The sequence below is a fragment of the Struthio camelus genome, chromosome 13 (genome assembly GCF_040807025.1).
Source record: "Struthio camelus isolate bStrCam1 chromosome 13, bStrCam1.hap1, whole genome shotgun sequence".
Taxonomy (NCBI): domain Eukaryota; kingdom Metazoa; phylum Chordata; class Aves; order Struthioniformes; family Struthionidae; genus Struthio; species Struthio camelus.
In genome coordinates this window covers 8,228,556-8,249,244 of record NC_090954.1, presented here as the reverse complement: position 1 = coordinate 8,249,244, position 20,689 = coordinate 8,228,556, and the positions used below count along the sequence as shown (strand labels likewise).

The window sequence follows — 20,689 nt, the reverse complement described above, 5'->3', positions numbered from 1 at the left end:
CAGTTCCAGCGGCAGCCGACTGAGGCTGGGGCCAAAAAGGAGGAGCTGATGAAACAACAGGAGAAAAAAGGAGCCCTTACCAGACTTCTTCTTTCCAATGGGTTCTCTGAAAAAGAGAAAGAAAAAGATCAGCAGAAGGAAGAAGGGAAGTTAGGTTGTTTGTGAAATGACAAATCAGCACAATGCAGTGGTTGCAGTGCAGCTCCCCTGAAAGCACACTAGGGCTAGTTTTGGCTTTCACTGACTCAGCACGTGACCTTCTTTACACAAGTTAATTTTCCCACTGATGACATGGGGTATAACCAGCCTTGCAAACAGCCCGTTTCTCTCTCTCGTTATGTTTAGCAATTTAATGGCTTCGTCTTTCATAGGGTGAGGTTCAGTTCTTGGCCTGGCCACCGTGGCAGCTTGGTCTGACATCCACAACTCACACTGGGTGCCTTGGAAAAGATAGGTGGATAGGGATGATCTGGCACAAGATTCAGGAGTGAGGAAAGCCCAAACCCCCAAATTCTCAACACAGACTAAAGCCACCACAGAAATGGCCACTACTTTGTAAGACAGCTGAAGAGGGAAATACTGAAGCTCCTCTGGGTCCTGGGACTCCCTCAGGGACAAGGGTGGGATGGGAAGCGGTGAGGGAAGGGGCAAGCTTTTATGCCCCAAAATGGAACTCAGTGGAGAGTGTTGTAGAGAGGACACACACCAGCATTGTGCAGCAGAAAAGGTGACCTTCAGGACTGAGGAAGCAGGAGATAGGGGCAGTTATGAGGTGAAAACGAGGCAGCTTCAGCACAACTCCTCTTGCTAAGGACAGTATGGGCAGCATACCTGTTGGGATGAGCTAGCAATCGCAGGTCCTGTGTCCCTTCTCTGGTTGCTAAACTGCCTCAAACTGGGCACAAGCACAACCTTCTCTAAGCACAATGAAATCTGGGGCATTTCAGGAATAAAAAAGCAAACAATAAACCCAGGAAAATATGGGCCAAGACAAATACGGGCCTTGATTTAAAAAAACAAGGATACTGCCAATAAGCCAAGACACCCAACCAGCCTGAATTTGAAACAAATGCACCAACTCTGTCACCAGCTTTGACCACAGCTGACCACGTTTCTGAAAAAGAGCTCTCAATGTGTGCTGAGAGCAGATGGAGCCCTCCTTTCCTAACGAACTCCACTTGCAAAACAATTCCTGCGCCCCCTTCCATTTGTTTTCAGGCCAAGCAGCGAGATCCCTCCATGCTCAGCAAGAAAAAAAGCCAAAGCTGGGTTCCAGTTTGTTCTCTTTCAAGCTTATCTGTGTCTTTAGAACATAATTACTGTGGACATTTCATTCTCCTGGAGCAATGGGGTCATGCAGGGACCCTCCTGCCTTCAGAGACCGGCCGTTCATCCTGGCAACACATTCCCAGTGCGCTCAGGGAAGGCAGAGCTGATGTTGCAGCTCCAGAGGTACCCACAGAGGAGCACTCCCTGCCCAGCCCAGGCAAGGGCAACAGGACCGTGCAAGGAGGGAGCCAGGGACAGGGAAAAACACCAAACCGCTAAGTATGACGGGACCACCTGGCATTGCTGGCTGAAGCCACAATAGGGGGCTCCATCTGCCTGTCGCCTGGCCTCTTGTATCCCGAATGCCTGCCCAGCAGGCAGGGGTTACCTCAATACTCCACCTTGGTCTACAGAGACAGGCTGGAGAAAGGAACTGCTCACCCTTCCCACAGACAGTGCCCATAGTAAGAGATTCCCTCACCTCGTTGTTCCCACAACAATGCATGACAAGCTCGCTGCCCAGTCCCAGTAATATCCCCCATAACCTCTTCTTTGGCCCTAGGCAGGCCCTGAGAGTTAAGCACTTTTGCTAACGATGCATTATCCTCCCTGTCCCCATCTCCCTTTGAACCTTAAACCTCTGGACCTTGATTATGGAACTGTAAATAAAACTAAATGAAATGCTGCAAAGATTAGAAACAAATGGGACATTGTACCTAGAAACTGAAGACTATCTGTTAAGTTCAGAGACCAGGGAACCATGCAGAGACCACCTGAATGTGACATCCCCGATGCAGAGGCCAATAGAGGAATCCACCAGACAGGGCATCCCAAAGACGTCTCCAAACAAAGGTCAAAGTGCAGAGCTAAATCAGTGTTTATCTATAATAAGCCCTGCTAAATACAGTCCTGCTCCAGCCGGCCCCGCTGGGCGCTCTGTCCATCCACGTGCTTCCTTGCCCCGCGTGCACACAGAGTGGGTGCGCAGCTGCACCTGCCTGCAACAGCCTACTGCCGTGGAGCAGTAATTGCTGATGGTGCAAGTGCAAAGGGAGGAAAAGTAAGTCCAGATAAGCACAATGGAGAAAAGCAGGTGGGCAATGCATACCCTCGCTGATCGGAGAGCTCTTATGGAAAAAACTGTAGTTTTTCCCCTTGCTAGCTGCTAAACGTATTAATGTAACTCATCCCCCTGTTTCCTTTCACCGGCTGCTCTGTCTGGGTGAGGGGGCAAGGAAGGAGCTGCAATTTCGCTTTGCTGCTGGGATAGTCTTGGCAGGAATACAAAGAGCTGCAGGTCTGGACACCAGCAGCTCCAGCCCACCACCTCAGAAGGGACAGGAGCTCAGACAAGACAGGAAACAGCAATAAACTCCCGGCAGCGTCTCCTCCCTCCTCCATTCCCTACGGACCAGGGAAAGGCACACAGCAGAGCCCGCATGCAGACCCTCCTGGAAACCAGGCGCTCAGTCTGCCTTCTGCTGTGAAACTCGTTTAGCTCTCAACCGCGCGAAACTGTGCAGATGAACGAGGCAGCCACAGCACATTTACCACAGGGCACCACTACACAGCTGTGAGTACGCGCTGCCAATCAGCTCCACAAAACTCCCCAAGTCCCCCAAGGGGTGAAATTCAGGACTGTTTCTCCAGCTACTTCGCAGGACTTTCCCAGCTGCTGGTCAGAAACACTAAAGGCAAGGTTTCCAGTGTAACAGGAGTCCCACTTAAACACTGAGTAAACAAGATGGTATTAGGTGGGGTGTAATCGGCTCAGTTCAGTGTCCTTCAGGCATCCAATAATCCACAGTATACATGAAAGGAAACTCCTATGTAGAGAACTTTTGGGATCACTTAATATTCTCCATGCCACTTCTTTTAGGAAAAAAAAGTTGGGTTTCTCAAGCATCTTCTGTGTATCAGATAGCATCTCTGTGGATCCAGTGATGGGAAGGAGTGCAGAGATGGGGAGCACAAGGCTGCACCAAGGGCATCAAACAATGCCAGCATGCAGGAAGACAGGTCCAGAACAAACAGAAGGAGGCTATGCTTCAGCAATATGTGGGCAAACTGTTAAACTCCTTACCACAGGATGTTGTGGACACTACAAGTCTTCATGGGCTTAAAGGGTAACTGGTCATAATTCAGGTAAGAAATATTAAAAGCTATTAATTATAAAACCAGAAAAATCCCAAGGCTTATGAGAGCATCTAGAAAAGTGCTGTTACATGCTTGCCCCATTTTAAACTCTCCCAGACTTCCACTTTTGGTCATGGTTGCGAGGCTAGGCAGCCCACTGGGCGCGCTCCAGGGAGGTGGCTCTGATATCGCCAGTGGCAAAGCCCACCTTCTAGTGGGACTTGTAGAGAGAAAGTGCCCTGCTAGGTAGCAGGTGCCTGGTGGTCTGAGATATCGTGAACCAAAAATGCTGCCCCATGGCCCCTGTTACAGGGAAGCTGCAGAGCAGGAGAGATACTGTGGTGCATGAGTACGAGGAACTCAAGCCTAGCTGCTGCAAAGCCAGCCACACAGGACTTGCACTTGACATGCAAGACGTGACAGATCTCAAGTCACCGTTCCAAGAAAACATTTCCTGCAGAAAAAATTAGCTCTTTGTAAAAAAAAAAAAAAATCCTTCCATAATACAGTAATGCCATCAGAATAGCCAGCAGGAGGTAGTTGATCTCGTAAGTATTCATCAAGCTGGAGATATTAGAAGTCTTAGCAAAGCTTATGCAAGCAAGACAGAGATCTGGGTTACAACAGAGCTCTTATTTAGGAGAACTGGTGGGCTAATGCAAATACTCCACAGAACACTGAACAGAGCCCCTGTCCCCCATGCTATAGTCCTGTGTCCTTGCCTGTATACGTAACGCTGAAGAGCTGTCTAAGCTGAAACCTTTGGACTCAAAAGATTGCCCTGTTTGGATAGAAATCAGGTACCCTATCCATGCAAGGAGCTCTCACTCGAGCATAACGTACTTTTGCACAGTGGCATCAGATATTTATCTCTGCTGTTGTCTAGGAAAGACAGTTCTCAGCTGACAGTGAGGGAGACCAGTATTTTGGAGCTGAGATCTAGTCTGAGCTCCTGGTGAATCTGCACGTAGGCTCCAGCAGAACTGCAAAACAAACAATTCATTATACAAGCTATAATTTGTCTGGATAGCAGGGACACGGCTCAAAAACCACAAGCCAACAAGCGTCCTTATCCAAACCAACATCTATCAACTCAGGCAGGGATCTCTAGTTTTATCAGCACAGGCTACTGGAATTGTTTCCTCCATGGGGCAGCCGCTCCATCTTGCAACAGGGACCTGAGCATCTCCTTTTCCTATTAAATCCCCTGCAACCTGGCCCAGCATTTTGTGGCCCTATTACCTCCCAAACTCATGGCAAAGGGTGACAAGGAAAACTTTTGCTCCTGGCACAGCTCAACTACAGGGAAAGCAAAGCACATGAAAGCTACTGGGAAGCAGGAGGGAAAAAAGAGACTTGCTTCTGGAAGACACTGGCTGTGAGTCTGCACCACAAATTCATGGAAATAAGAGAAAGAAACAGATTTGTTTCCTGTTACAGTGGTGGAAACATGCATCTGTCTAGCATCTTCTTCTGCTGCTTTGGACAAAACTCACATCTTTTAGTTTTATCTGCCAGTACCATGACCCTAAGTAGGACCTTCCATTCACATCACATGGAAGACAAGCATAAACAATCAGATCAAATCAGGCCTGATTCTCATTTTGGCCCAGTTCTCCCTTCTCTGATTTATTGGGGCTGGTGAGTGCCTGCAGTCCCTGTCAGGTTGTGTGCAGGAAGCAATCCATTACTGCACTACCGTTCCCACTCCCACCTAATCACACATCACCACGGCTTCAGTATTCATAGAATAATGAAGGGCTGCCGAAGTTGCTGCAGGCATAACCTCGTTAGCAGCATACACTTTCCTCATCTGGTTGGGCAACAGCTCATTATCATGCACCTTCCATCCTGGATGGCGGCAGGCAGCCCCCATCAATCACGGCCCTTCGCCGCGTCAGCAGCAGCCGGGGCTCAGCCCTCCACCACCTCCCAGGGACGTGGCTTCTGCTGTCTCCACTCTCCCTCTCATGGCAGCTTCCTCCGGCACACGGGATGGAGGAACGCAGTTACTCCCTCTGCACTCGGTCCTCCACCTCAGCAACGAAAACATCCAGAGCAGCAGAGCTGAACTGCCCTTGAAACACTCCAAAATCCTCTCTCTTTAGCTGAGGGCTGTTTGGGAGAAATAACAGGAATGCAAGCTGAGGATGTGAGCTCAGAGGGTGCCCGCATTTACATAAAGGAAGGAAGAAAATAATTTTTAAAAGCTGTCCCAGGCTTCAGCTGCTCTTAGCAGCCCTGCTGCAAGTGGAATTTGCCCGGGGCATGTTTGCCCAGAGGAGATGCAAAGCTGCAGGAGTACAAAGCAGCCAAAATGTTGCTGCTGCCCTAGGGTGGACGCAGAAATCCAGTAAGCCAGGCATGTGGGAGGAAGAAGATAAAACATTCTCAAATAGGCTAGGACAAGGAATGGAGAGGCTGCTCCTCATGCCAGGTATATGAAAACTGGAGTGAAACTCAAATTCTGCCGAGAGTGGAAAAAAATCTGCCCAGCTTCTCCTATCTGGTGGCTAAGCAGGGGCCCTCCAGGCAACTGTGGAGGGACCTTGGCTGAGTAATGTTCAGATTTCTAGGGAGGCAGATCTGAACCACAGGTCAGCACCTTGGATGGAAATCCTCAGGAGACTTTGTGCTTGCCTACAGCTCAATGTTGGAGTTAGAAGATACCACCGGAATCAAAATGTAGTCTGTCAGTGCTGCCTCTGTACCTTCAATATCTTTTGCATGTATAGTGATAACCCATGGCACCATAAGCTGCAGACACCAAGCAGAGCTGCAGGAGTGCCGGGAAGCTTGGGAAGGTATCTACTGCTGTGAACAGTACCTGAGATCGTACACCAAAGCAAGAGGGTGAGCGCTTGTCAGTCTGGGCTACCACTACACTTCTTGCCAGACATGAGCAGATAACCCAGCTCAAGAGGTAATCTTGTAAAGCTGAACACAACCCTGCAGCAACGCTGCTTCCAGGAAACTCAGCAGCCGCCAGCTAAGACGTAGGCAGAGAAAGCCACCGGTCTTGCTTAAAGAAAAAACCTCTGAGATGAGCTGAACTGGGAACCAGCAGCCAAACTGGTCTGCACACTGCAATTCCAGGAGGATGTTTGCTTAGAGGAGGTTCCTCATTCATCTGCGGACCAAGCAAGTTAGATTTGGGGCTTCTCTGCTTCCCACCACAACACAGCCCACCTAGCAAGCTAAAAGCACTGCATATATCTGGCCTCAGCTATACCTATTTGGGTGGCAGTGACAAGAACCAGTGCCAGCTGGGAAAGCCAAGTAACCTCAGCAAACAGCGAGGAGAAGACCTTCAAGGTTGTCTGCCTAACTCCTCACCTTAGTCTCTAAAGACTGGACAGGCAGACGGGCACAGATCCAATCGCACGATCTGCAGCCTCAGATGAGACATGTACTCCATCCACCTCAACTATCATCTGATTTTGTAAAATCCACGGGCCTCCAGAAGGAGAAAGGATGAGATGTATGAGGACACCTTTTAAGAGTGTTAACAGATATTAAATTTGCTCTACAGGTGCCTGTGCCTCGCCTGGAAAAAAATTCAGCCATTCATAAACTAGAAGACTGAGAACCACAACTTTAAGCATCTTCTTCATGATGGGATGCCAAGCTACCGAAAAGAAAACAGCCCCTTAAAAAAAGATGTCTCTCCCACAACTAGGTGTACCTACAGCGCACAAGACAAGCAGCTTTGCATGCTCTGGGAAGTCTCCCTCGCTTCCCACTTCTATAGTCTAGAAAATTATTTAATAACCTTCTAGCTTCACTACAGAGTTAACCTGGGCTCCTGTATGCTGGAGAGCTGAAATTCAGCTGGCAAAGAGAGTTTGCAACTGAATGCCTTGACTCAGCAATGGCTTTGTGCCCAGCAGTTCAAATTTCCCCAGCCCTACTGCAGAAGCTCTCTGCTGCAGCTAAAAACTGCTTTTAAATTGAAAAAGGGCACTGGGGGGAAGAGTACACATAGCAATTTCCCACCTCAACAGCTGGGCATCCTATTGCTGGTCTGACCTGCTGAGATATGCTGGGAGCAGGAATTTGATGATGTCTCTCCTTTGAACACTACAGTATTCACAGGGCTTCCATCCAACACTGGGGAGAAAAATCCCCTATGCCCATAGACGGATAAGTTTCAGGAAGATTTCTCTTTCCATAACCATGTCTCTTCTCCCCTCAAGAGCTCTGAGGAACCACCTCCCAAATTTAACCAATCCCTCAGGATTACCACCTCACTCCTACATGTCAGCGGGCAGTCATCTGAGGTGACATGAGTTTAGTTATCTCAGTCCAGAACTTCCCAGATAGGAATCCATATCATAAAAGCCACCAGTTGTCACTGCCGGTGCAAACACCACAACCTCAATCTACTCTCCTTTTGAAGCAGTCCCTCCGGGAATAAGGATGCTGGAAAGCTGGAGAGCATGTGGAGGGGATGGAGCAAGGCCTTCACCCCCTGCTGCATCCCCGGACTGCTAGAGACTCCTCTCTCAGCTCCGCTTCAGGCTTTGATCCACTGCCCAACTGGAAGCAACGGGAGAAAAAGGATGTACAAAGACTGCATTTGACTCTTTCCCTCTCTGTTCAGTCCCTTTCCACTCAGTCTCCCTTTCCATGTGCCAGAAGAGGACAGGGGGTTGTAAAACAGGCCAGAAAATGAAGAAAGCTTCACATCTACAGCTTACAGCGCTGGAAACCAGCTGCAACTTGTTTTTGTTGGTGCTCCCAACATTGGCAGAAGGGCACTGATGAAAACTGAACTGCAGGAAAGAACAAGGAAAGCCCTGAATGAGAGCGCCAGCCCGAGGAAAACGGACGCCAGAGGAGCACAGAGATAGACGCACGGCTGTCCAACCTCCTCCTTCCACTCTCAAACGCTGCCAAATCCAAGAACTAAATTCACCCTTTGCAGTTAAACACAGAGCTCCACAGACTACAGTTTACTGCGACTCCCGACTCTGGAAAGCGGTTTCAGGTCCCTGCGTGATGCCAGTTGGGCGCACTCTCCACCCATGCCACAGGGAAAAGCAAACAGACGGCACGTACAAGACAGCCCCCAAGGCGCTGCCCCTCACCAAAGGGCGGCCTCTGCTCCCACAGGAGCTGCTAGGACCTGGGACAGGCCCCGAGCCGCCAGGCCGAGGGGCTGTGGCTCTCACCCAGACGAGGGACGTAGAGGGGAAGGGGAGCAGGAAGCCAGCCGGCCCCAGTGCTGCTAGAACGACTGCTTGGCTTGGCAACGAGCATGCTGACCAGTCCTTTTTTCCTCCCTCATTCCCGCCTTTCAGCCACCCAGCATAAAAAGCTGCCTTTTTCACTCTGTTCACGGCCTGGCTCCCTTTCAAACTCCCGGAGAAAAGTATTTATCTGCTTTATGAATGATGACATCCGGCCAAACCCCAGACACGCCATCACATCTGATCAAGCCCAGCCGTCTATCACAGTTCTCATATCATTATTGGTAAGCTGGCAGCGTGTCAGCACTCAGGGCTAGGGAAGTGGCTCCCACCAATCTCTCAGAGGAGAGAGTCAAGGACTTTTATTAATTAGCATTTGGAATTGTAGCTAATAAATACGCCTCGAGCATCCATGCTGGGATATGAAACGCCACAGAGACGTCCTTGAGACACTGTGGCATTTTGTTGCTGGAGGCAAATGGACAAGAGTCACCCTCTAATTCCTGCTCGGTCCTGCAAACCCGCCTCTCCTCATGGGAGAGGAGCAGGCAGCCAGAGGGGACACGACCCACTATCAGATTCAATGGCATATCTCCGGCTCACCCCTGCAGTGCTGCGATGGCCAAACACTGCTCACAAACACAAAGCAACCGCAGTGAGCTCCCCTCGCAGGCGGCAGCAGCTCAGCAGTCCCACAAGACCCTGCAGGAAGTATCCAAGCATGGACTCCGTGACGAATGTGCTCCTGTGGGATTATATTTTGGGCTGGTGCCTCTCTTCTCCTTTTCTGGTTAGTTCTGCTGGACACTGACCAGGGAGACACAATCCATGGGGCAGGGCAGGGATCTGGACATGTGCAGAGCACAAGGAGCAACAGCTTCAAACATAGCGGACCATACCAAGGTGCACCATTCTGAGGGCTGACACTCAGGGTGCCCCAAGCGTGCCCTGGGGGGGCCTCCACATCCGAATTTGCTCCTTGTTCTGGCTACAGCCTTCACCCTGCCTGATTTCAGGCAAGCATCTGGCTCAATCTACAAGACAAAAGTACGGGTCATGACAATGGGTACAAGACTAAAGCTGGGCAGTGGGGGTAGCCCTTCGACCTACCATGTGTGACAGTGCCTCAGCTACAGCCTGGTTCAACAGGTGCCTCCATTCTCAGAGCAGCTCATCACCCTCTTGTGCAGAGCTTGAAGGCTCAAACACAGGCAGCCCCCAGGCCCCACAGCACCCCAGCAGCTGCTAACCCTGCAATACACCCCCATCCAACGTCCTTGCAAGCTCATCTTTTCCTTGTGTCTCTTTCCGGCTCTGAGCTGCTGCATTAGCTGAAGGACGACTGACTGGGTGGAAGGTGAAGTGGTGAGCGCTAGCTGGGGCAGGATGGACGAGAACGCCAGCTGACAGCATGCGATTAGTTAATGGGCTCCGGGGCCCTCAGACCAATTTCATCAAATGACTGCTAGCTGCAGAAGGAATGACAACAGGGCCAAGCAAATAGAAACAGGAGCCAAAAGATGAAAGCAGGAGGGGGCGGAAAGGAATTGAGTGAGTGAATGAAAAAAAATCTAAAACCCAGGGAGAAGATATAATCCACACAAGCATAACACTTAGCTGGAGACCTGAAAGACTCACTGTTCCTTCTCAGAGGAGAAAAACAAAATCCCTTTATCTGCTTCCACACCCTTCCAATACAGAACGATCTATTTACAAATCTATTTACTGCAAATCTATTTACTGCCTTTCCTTGTACAATTAATCAAGCCTCTTCCATTGCTCAACCTTTGGTAGAGCTGCACACAGTGTCACATGCAGCATAGAAAGAGAGAGCAGCATAGCAGGAGCTGGAGGCGGCTGGTCAGATTTATGCTGCTTGTGATTAATAAGAGGTGAGTGGCTCCTGGCCAGAGTAGCTCATAGTCACAAGACTTATAACCACACAGGGTTGCGTAAGGCACGCGAGATTCCTTGCAAAGGTTCCTTGTTTTGAATGGAAAGCAAGAGTCAGGAGCGTTGTTATGGATGGCTCACAGAAATGGCTAAGGGAGAGAGCCTTGCAAACGAGGCAGAGATTGTTAGGAACTGAAAATCACTTCCAACTTGGCAGTTGCCATGTGAAATGAGGCTTTTCAAACTGACCATGTTTCTGAAACCAGTGTTTTTACTAGCAGAAAGTGGCACTGTGTCTGGCTGGCTTAGGGGTGAAACCAACATTTCATGGGGTCCCAAAGAAGCTCTTCCACTTCTCTGCTGGAGAAGGCTATGCCCGGAGTCGGCTGAGCATGCAGACGTGTCCAGATGAAATTGCACAGACCTCTTTCCCTCTCCAAGGATATCACGAAAGCATCCACGTCCCAGATCTGTGAACTGGTGGGGGGTGGGTGGGGGGGGGGTGGGATCTGTCTACAAATGCCAGACTCGCATACGGAGGCTGGGGAGGTCAAAGCAGTTTGTGTTTCGTTGCTGCCCCTGCAGTAGTTCTGAGGAGCCGCTGCCCAAACAACTTACTCTTTAGGGGGAGTCAAGTCGTCGGGTCTTGTCTCAAAGAACTGAAGAACCTCCTCACACTGAGAGATGTAGGGAGGCAGCTGGATCAGAGCCTGTGGATGAAACAGAGACACCAGTGATACGAAGCACGGCTCTCAAGAGTAGGCAAGGAACTGAGTGAGGAGCGGCTTTTGGATCGCAAGGGACAAAGTCCAACGCTGAAGAGCTTGGCAAATAACTGGTCCCCAGCAAATAAGGAGCACAGAGCCAGGGAAGGGACAGCTACAAAAAATACGCACCAGAATGGAGCAAGCCACATACAACACCCAGTTGGACCCACCGTACCTCAAGCTAAAGGGGAAGAAGTAGAGACTACCCAGGCCCATCTTAGCCCTGCTCTAGCCTGCTGGACAGACATGTCCTTGCAGTGTAGGAGTCATGGGGCTGCCCACCCTGGCCACCATCCAGCTACAGCAGGGCTCCATTTCCCACAGCTCCCAGGAGCACTGTGTGCATGCAGCCGTCTTTCCTCAGGAAAGGACAAGCAGTTTATACACAGCACGTTCTCATTCCCATCATTTCTGACTACTACATCACAGAAATGGTCTGTTGGGCAATGACAACTCAGAAAGAGGCAGAGAGAGAAGGAATGGGAGGCAAAAGTGTGGACCAGCCTATGCTGGTCGGAGCATAGGCTAATGGCAGGAGTTATAAGCTGCCGCTGCTTCTCTTCTTTCCCTTCAAGGAAGCCTTTTGCAAAAAGACAGGCTTCAAAAGGTGGGACTTGCAGGATGAGAGCGTGAGCGATTACACAACGGTGTTTGTGGGAGCTGGGGGGACAGTGCCTGGAATACCAATATTTGCTTTGGGCCAGAGTCATTTGGACCAGACGCATTCCAATTTGGACTGTACATGAGGCAGGAAGGCTGTGCCGGGAAGGTGGGATGGGAGCAAATGCCAGTGCAGAATGCACTGCTCTGATTTCTGCTCATCGGAGAAAATGGAGGCCGTGATGGAGGTGACTGCAAAAAGTTAAAAAGACATACAGTTGAAGAAGGAAGATTTGAAAGCAGAGACCAGCGCTGCAGCTCTGCTTCCCAAGCTGGAGCAGATATTTGACCAATTTCCTATATAATTCCTTCTCCCTTCCACTTGCTGTCACAGCAGTCTTGTGACACGAGCGTAGGCAAACTGTGAATCTCCGCTCACTTCTGTACCAGAGACAAAGCCACATATGCAGAGCCCTGGGGTTACCACACATATCAGATGTGGCTCCACACTGACCTAATTGTGGGTCCCCAAAAGCCCTTCCAGCCATTCATTGCGCAGTCATTCACCGCCAACACAGCAGACAGTCAGACCACTAATCAGGGGCCTGCTGCAATTAAGATCATGTGAGAAACAGGATAGAAAAAAGCTACTTACTCCCTGGCTTTTGGGTGCACGAATGGCTATCCAGTAGACCAGGTTTTCATGGATGCCATTTCCATGTGACTGCCACTCCCCAGTACCGAGCATCTTGTGACCCAGAAATGCTCCATGCCTGTGGCCTGGAGAAGGCTCTATATCCTCCGATAGCAGGGGATGATAACAGAAAACACCCTGCACCGGTAGGACAAAAAGCAAGGACCGCATCTCATTTTTCAGGACACCTTGAAGCAAGCCCATCCAGTCCTGACTCACTTGAGACAGCAGTGCCTGAGCCAAGCAAGCCCACCCTCCCGCCAGGGAAGGCCGTCAGCACAGGGCTTGAGTCCCGTTTGCAGGAGGCAAAGCAAGTCACCTGCTCTGCCACCTGCAAGCCTGAGGAGAAAGGCCATTTACCAAAAACAGATAGGCCAGATGGAAATCCATTTTCCAGGGGGTGAGAGAGGATTATTCTCTAGCAGGAATTCTTCTAGAGGTCTGTCTAGTCTTGTAAGGGGCAGAGCATCAGACCACCACAACTCTTTCGTCTGCAATCAAACTAAGACTTCCTCAAAGTCCCTTATACTGGAGGAAGGCTGTTCCCACATTCAGAGGAAAATGTAGAACATAAAAGAGAATAAATTGGAGCAATGGGAAAAAATTTCAGACCTCCACCGCCCCTCCTAGTCACTCCTATGGTACAATGAGTTCTTCGAAAAAACAGCTCAGAACTGCTTACTCTTACCAGCTCTGATTGTTTTGCTGCTTTTCTTGGCCTTACTTTAAAATGCCCAGGTTTTCAGTAAGGAAGGAGCCAGAACAGAGCCCTTCTCTGAGTCCAGCAAGAGCATTGCCTTATGAAAGCAGCAGTTCCTTCCCTCACTCCCCTTGTCTACTTCCGCCTTGTATTTCCTTGGCCTTCTTTCCAGAGCACTGTCAGAGAGTGAAGAAAACCCACCCCCCCCTCCTAGAAGAAAAAGCAAAAACCTTCCTACACAGTATTTTGTGGGAAATTGTTTGCAACATTTTAATTTAATCCTCAATTCTCACTGAGCAGTGTCACATCCACAGGAAGCCAGAAGAGATTTTGTATTTCTTTTGGCCAAGGGTGGATTCTCACAGTACATGCGCAGTCCACCTCTGACAATAAATACACCAGGGAGAGCAGGCAGGGGCTCTGTGGCCGAGACCTGCAGCGCTACATGCCCATGAGGAGATGTGCCTCTGCTCCCTCTCACTCTTTGCTCATTCTAAGTCTCTACAGCTGTTTGGTCCCACATCCACCCTCCATCTCAGCAGCAGCTTTACAGCTAAGTAGCAGCAACTGGAAGATCCTACACAAGGGGCATTTTATTACTTGGTAAGGCATTAATGGGAGGAGGAGAGAGCTGCTCTCTAAGTGGGTCATATAACACCAGCCATTACGTTCCAGTTGTTAAGTCAAATGGATTCATTATATTTCACTCCATTAATGGCATCATTCTGAAACAGAGAGCCACAGCCTCTTACCACTTAGGGACTTTTTCTTCTCTAAAATTAAATTTATAGCTGTGTGCATCTGGATGTCGCTGGCACGTCCGAGTGACTTGGAAAACAAGGGGCTGATCACACTTGGCTGGAACCCAGCAGTTAGCTGCACCCTGAGCTTTGCCCAAGCTGCTCCCTGTTCGGACCACGGGTTCCAAGCGCACCTTGCACCACATCTCTGTCGCTCTGCTCTCACCTGCTACCCTGGCTCTCAATAATTTTCACTTGCAGCCCCACTGCAGAGGTGTCAAGACACATTCACTAATCCACCTTTATCCGGGTACCTGTTATTCCACGCACAGCTTCCCTTCTACAGGTCTGGCCAAGTCCCAACCCACAGTCTCTCCTGCCATGCAAAGTCCTAGGCCGCCTCTGTATCTGAGCACCTTCCACACCTCAGGAACGTGACTAACATTTCATTGTTTTCCCATCTTCTCCCTAGGGTTTTACAGTTTTCATGCATGCTTTCTGTAGCATTCAGACTGTGTTTTGGAAGCACTGGTCTGACCTCCAGATGATTTCATGGCTGCTGCAAGTACTAGTGCACTTGGACATGATGAGATGTGGCACCCTAGCATATCCTGGCTGATTTCAATCACTGTACTTTAGTCGTGTGAAAATAATTTTTTGTGGACTTTAATATTTTGGGGTTTTTTTTTTCCAGAAAAATTACCCTAACAACATAATTTGCCTTACGCTTAAGCACAGTCTTACATTCATAAAAATATGGAGCAGATTATCACAGCCTTATAGGGAAAATCGATTCAAACACGGACAATCAATTGTATTTTGCCTCTATCGAGAGATGATCCCTGTTGGCTCTCAGTCAGCTTCTACAAGTACAAGGCAGCTTACCCTGCACAAACAACTTATAGCAGTCACCACACCTGCAGGAACTCAATGAGAGCCGAATGAAAACTCCAGATGGCTGAGGGTGTGCAAGCTGGGCTAACAACAAGCAGGTACAGGAAGCAAGAGGTTGAGAAACGGAGGTGAAGGTGCAGTAGACAAATGGGGACTGGGTTGCATTATGCTGGAGAAACATGGGATAGTCCTATGACTATCTACGCACCACAGTACTATTCAACATCAAAGAAACATGCCTCGAACATGGAGATATGTAATGGTTGCATGTGAGTTTACACCCCAGATTGGGATCATTCCACCAAGAAAGTGCTGTTTCCTACATAAAACAGCAGGTCCCATCAGAAGGGGAAAGAACAGCTCCCTGAGAAACTGAGTCCTTCAGGCCTAGCTCGAGAAAAAGAAGAAAAGAAAGTGACAGTGAAGCAGCACAGTGGGAGCAGGAGTGGAGCTGGGCCATCCTGCACACAGCACGTGCAGGCCTCCAAGCCCACAGCACTCATCACATGGTACAAAAGGAGAACCAGCGGGAGGCTGTCTCATTATAGAAGTGCAAAGACAAGGTTTTATAGTGATGGACGGCCCACATTTCCCATTTTCCCAGGACTGGTACGTGGTTACGTTCTGTCAGTAGAACAGGATCTAGCCTCATCAAAGTGGTGTCATCTTTGCTTGAAGCTAGAAATCTCCCCTTACCTTGCAGTATTCATCAATAGGTATCAAACGCTTAACAGCAACGTCCCGGATGTGACTTCGGCGGAAGAGGATCTTCCCTGGAACAGGAGAAATGAACGGAGAAGAGCAGGGTCAGCAAGATGCTTCCATTCAGGTATCATCTCTTTTGAATCACTTTGTCAAGATCTATTGCCTGCGCGTCCTGTTCCAGCCAACAGCACCTCATCTATAGAGAAGCAAATTCCTTCCCACGGATTAAATATCTTATTAAAGCACATTTAAAATGGCAAGTGTATTTAGGGGGAGGGAGAGGGAGAAAGAAACAACTGCCAGCAAGCTACGTTCCTGTCTCCCCTTATCAATGGGGCTTCCCTCCACGTGGTGAAGATGGAGGAACAGCTCCTACCAAAGCAAGACACCTCACAGTCTGCTGGCATGCAAACCCAGAGGCTGCACCAGTCACACACGCCGGACTCCAGTTGTAAAGTCATGGGTGTACAGGTCAACTGACAAACAGAAGCGCTTGCCTGAAAAGCTCATGTCCTTGCAAAGGTCAGAGCGGGCCTTAGCCTTGCTCCAGGCCTCAGCTTCTGAGCTCGAGATATTCAAGCCTAGTGTGGACAGAAACCAAGCCAGAGGGCAACTCTCTGTGCAGCTCCAGTGCTGAATCGGTCCTTAAAGCCACAGCCTTAAGATTTGCAGCTCTGAGTCAGACCTATAGGATTTTCCTTCCTGTCTGGGGTTTATTTTTATTCTCCATTAATGGAATCCTCTTGCCACTCCATTTCCTCCCCTCTCACTTGTGGTACAGGCCTGTTTCCTTTGAAGTCTAATGAGTCCTAAATGCTTCAAGCTGCTTTCACAGAGAACAGCCTCTCTGGCATTTAACGAGACAAAAGCCATTAACAGACAGTGAAAAAGATACACATATAGACTGAGTGATCAAAAGGGCTGATAGGTGGTAGGATTTCAGACTAGCACTTTCCAAAGCACCAGGAACATATACTAGCACTGCTTTGCAATACAGTAACCTGAAAGACGGTGTAGGGAGAGGGTAATAAAATTCCCTCAAGTTCCTCTGGACATCTTCTGTATGTCAGGAAAGAGTCACCTCTTTCTGTCCCTACTTGGACTTCTAATCGCAACATCATACCGACTGAGATCGATGTGTCTGTCCATGCAACCCCTTCCCTTATCAGGGAGCAACACCAGGCAACCCAGAAGCCAAACTCCTCTCAGAACCAAATATTAACATGCTTTCTCTGCAAAGAACATCAGAAAAGGGAAAAGCACTCTGGAGAGCCACACAGCCTTTAGCTGCACCATAGCTAGCTTCAAACCTCGCCCAACCTTCACAGGAGCCAGGGCATTGCTGAAACCAGAGGCTCAATGCTATCAACATACTTGTGAGCAGGATGCATCAAAATGACCACATCTATCACAATTTTTAAAAGGCAGGGCTAGGTCACCATTCTGCTACTCCCTGAATTGTCCACAAACTGGAACATGCACGACTTTTGCAGCCCGCCAACACATTTTTTAAGCAGATATGAACTAAAACAACACAACTTCAGCGTGTAAGGAGCATGAATCTCCTTTATGGAGGAGCCAAATCTCCTATTAGGCTCAGCTAATGCAGAATGCCTTCAAAAGTGGACTGTCAAAGGGAGCATATAGGACTCATAGTCAGTATTAGCTCTATGCTTGCTCTATGCTTGCCCTCCAGTGAAATCTAAAAGGGTCAGACTGTCTCATACCAGAAGGATTGCTTCTCATTTATGTCACACGGACAGCAAGGGGCTGAGATGTTCACGGTGGGAAATGCTCTGCTCTGAAATGCATTCCTTCTTGCAGCTTGCCAGAGATATGTCTGGCAGTTTTCATGATACAGTGAAATAAAAAAAATACCCTTCTGTTCAATCTGTCCTTTTGTTTTTGAGGATCAATAGCCTGGGGATACGGAAGTTGTCTGGAAAGACTGGGAGGGAAAGGGAGTGACAACTAGCTCCGAGTTCCTTTCCTTGCTGACAGCAATTATTTGCCAGCAGGCAACTAAATGATCAACTGTTTTCCCCTGTCCTGAGCTATCATGGTGTACCTTTTGTATGGTTTTCTATTTGAGTGATGATTTTTTAAAAAAGATGAATGGACCACAATAGTTTTATTGCCAATTGTAAGGAATAGCCATATTGTTTAAGTGTGCCAAGATGAAATCACTGATGGGTGGGTCCATTATAAATTTCTAAAATAACAAACTCTGGGTGTGGGAATACTTAAACGTTTAAGGAACAGATGCTAGTGAATAATAATAATAAAAGGGTATAGTTATGGGGAATAAATACATCACACCAGATGAAGTGATCCTAAACTAGCCCAGGCGCTGCGAGCATGAAACAAAAGGAAATCCAGCTCCCCTCTTGATTTGTTCTAGAGCTCATACTTTTCAACAAGTAAGTTTATTTTCTAATAAATACCTGTTTTTTAACAAAATGCCTAATTAACAAAAACACAGACCCTCCCAGTACTGCCAAATATGGCTACAAACCATGACTTGAAGAGTAAGGGAGCATGAAACCACTTCCCTCCTGGAAGGGAAGGATGGACAACTTGCTGGGTCAAGGGAACGCAAAGTTGGGAACCCTGGGCACATCTTCCTTTTGACTATAACTGCAAAACAGGAATAACTGCTGCCACCGGGGCCTTTCATGTGGCTTAAGACTATCTAACGCAGGGGAAAGGCATGTCGTCTTTCATCTCGTATCTGCATCCTTCATTCCTTCAGCTCCAGGGGATACAGTGAAGGCAATGGCGCAAATCACCCACATCTGTTTCTAAGCGTTCTCTGCTTTATACACTTTTTTGGCTGCCTCTGGGAGCCTCTTAGCCTGATCCATGGCAGGCGAAGGCATGCCATGCAGAACAGGAGGAAGAAACATCAGCACAGAAGGATGTCAGTAGAAAAGCGGTGAAGGTCCCTGGGGCTGGATTACTTTCAGTAAAGTCTCACAGTCAGCTGGACTGTTCCCACAGTGATCCTGCAGCACAAGAGATGCAGAGCTACAGCAAAAGGAGAACAGACTTAGCGGCCTTCGTGTTATCTAGCAAAACAAGGGCAACCACAATCGTGATGCAATCATTCAGATCCTTGGCTCCTGCATGCCTGCAAACTCGGCAAAAATTACGCAAGTAACAACTACCACGTCTACCTTTTGTGTAAGAACATCCTTGGATGAGATTCACTTTAGTTACTATTTAATCCTAACATCCTCATAGCAGTGCTCCTACCCCCAGCATCAACATCAGCATGAGAAATACAAAGAGGAAAATGGGGGTGAAGATCATTCCGCAACTCTCTCCCCTTAGGTGTTTTCTTCTATCAGCTGGTAAGGACGTACTGCTGCAGGATCCACTTCACCAGCTCCTCACTCTTCCCACAACTCAAGCACTCAGAGGGCTGAAAGGAAATGATTAGATTTTCATATTTACCTATGTATAAGGTTACGCATTTGCAATCAGAGCAGTTAGGCTCCTCCCTGTTAGCACAAGAAGAGGCACTGCACAAGAAAATGCAGTAACACACACAGTCCTTTATCCACACAAAGCTATGAGAAGTGGACTGAACTTTTATCACCTGGGAGCGTGCCAAGTAAGGTGATTTTGGAAAAAAGAAGATGGAGGGAAGGCACCACTACGGAGTGACTGCCCACACAAGTCTTCGAGCCTCAGGGCAAAATACCCCAGACTGCAGGACATACTGCCTGCTCTGTCTGGGTCTTAAAAACCAGAAAATGCCTACAGGAAAAAAGTGGTCCCTCTCAGGAGGGCAATGGGTGTGAAGACACTCTGTGTGCACGTTCCAATTCAGAAAGCGTTCTTTCTTCAGTTTTATACATTATACAACATTTTACTCTGGTAAATACATTTACAAAGTGCTATATTACATTCATATAACTGTAGCTGCACCTGCTTTGATGTACATTTGTTGCTTCCTTTCACAGCAGCAGTTAGGTGTTTTGCAAGCATCTGATTTTTAAGCGTTACCTGGAAGCATTGTTATTCCCCATCAGCATTTTGACTGAAGAGGTCTGATCAACATAACTCACCCTTTACAGGAGTGCTGTAACCAAGGAGGAGAGCTGAAATAAACGCAACTCCTTAAAAAATCCAGGCAAATAAAGTCTCTCTTCACTGATCTCCAGCGCAACAGTGAGAGGACGTTCCCCATCTATATATCCCCTTATATCAGATTTTATAACGTTTATTGATTGGTTACAGCTGCTGGGGAGAATTAGCCAAGGCAGATCGGTTTATTATTGTAGGGCTGCTTTAGAGTAACAGGGATTAGCTTTATTTAGAAAAAAGTAAACCACCATAAATATTTACCCCAGGAAGACATCAGAGTAGAAATCAAATTTCACTATCCAAAAATAATGGATATTTCCTTATGCAGCGCTTTCCAGAAATCTCCAGGTCCTTTAGACACGACACAGAAGTAGCAGGGGCAGGTGGGGGATCTCAGCCACGGCAACTTCCAGGCACAGACCCCGGCCGCCCCTGCTCCTTGTGACGACTACGGGGAAGGAGCAAAGAACAACATCCAGCCTCCGCAGAGGCTCTGAAGGCACGCGGAGGGCGACGTGTGCCAGTTGTCACCCTGCTGCTCTTCCCCGGCAGCCCGCGACCCCGCAGAGGAGAAGCGCTGCACCTTGCAGCCAGCGCCAGGCTGCGGGACGGCTGGTCCTGCTGCCAAGGTGAGCTCTGCTCCCCGGAGATTAAAAGCAGCTCCCGTCAAAGCAATTGAGGCTCTTATCTACCCAAAGAAAAGAGGAATCCGAGAGTAACACAGCAGCAGAGGCCAGGTCTCCTGCTTCCCTCTGCTGACTCCAGCATTTGTTTATTCTTTTTGTCTCGGTGTTGACTGTGGTTTGTTCTTAAAACTAACCAGCTACCTGGATGTGCTCTTTTCTGGTGGGGGGCACCCATGTGTAATCCCCCGAGGTGTCTTTGAATGGACCAGCCCTCAGCGGCAACACTCAGGTCCTCGGTAAAAGCAGTAGGGTCAGCACAGCTGGCTCTCAAGGAGGGACTGGAGATGGGTGAAAACCTAACCCAAAATCCCAACCTACCAC

General features: G+C 48.6%; 1 protein-coding gene across 4 annotated transcripts in view; it reads right to left on the bottom strand.

The window, feature by feature from the left end:
* SH3PXD2B (SH3 and PX domains 2B) overlaps positions 1 to 20,689 on the bottom strand; it is an 87,983-nt gene that overhangs the window by 21,082 nt on the left and 46,212 nt on the right. For 2 of the 4 annotated variants that reach the window (XM_068959378.1, XM_068959377.1), the window contains exons 4-6: positions 15,582 to 15,658; positions 11,109 to 11,200; positions 81 to 106 (exon numbers count right to left, since the gene is read on the bottom strand). In XM_068959378.1, coding sequence (XP_068815479.1) covers positions 81 to 106; positions 11,109 to 11,200; positions 15,582 to 15,658 — 195 coding nt within the window. The remainder of the gene's footprint in view (positions 1 to 80; positions 107 to 11,108; positions 11,201 to 15,581; positions 15,659 to 20,689) is intronic. The other 2 variants (XM_068959379.1, XM_068959380.1) reach the window with 1 other exon arrangement.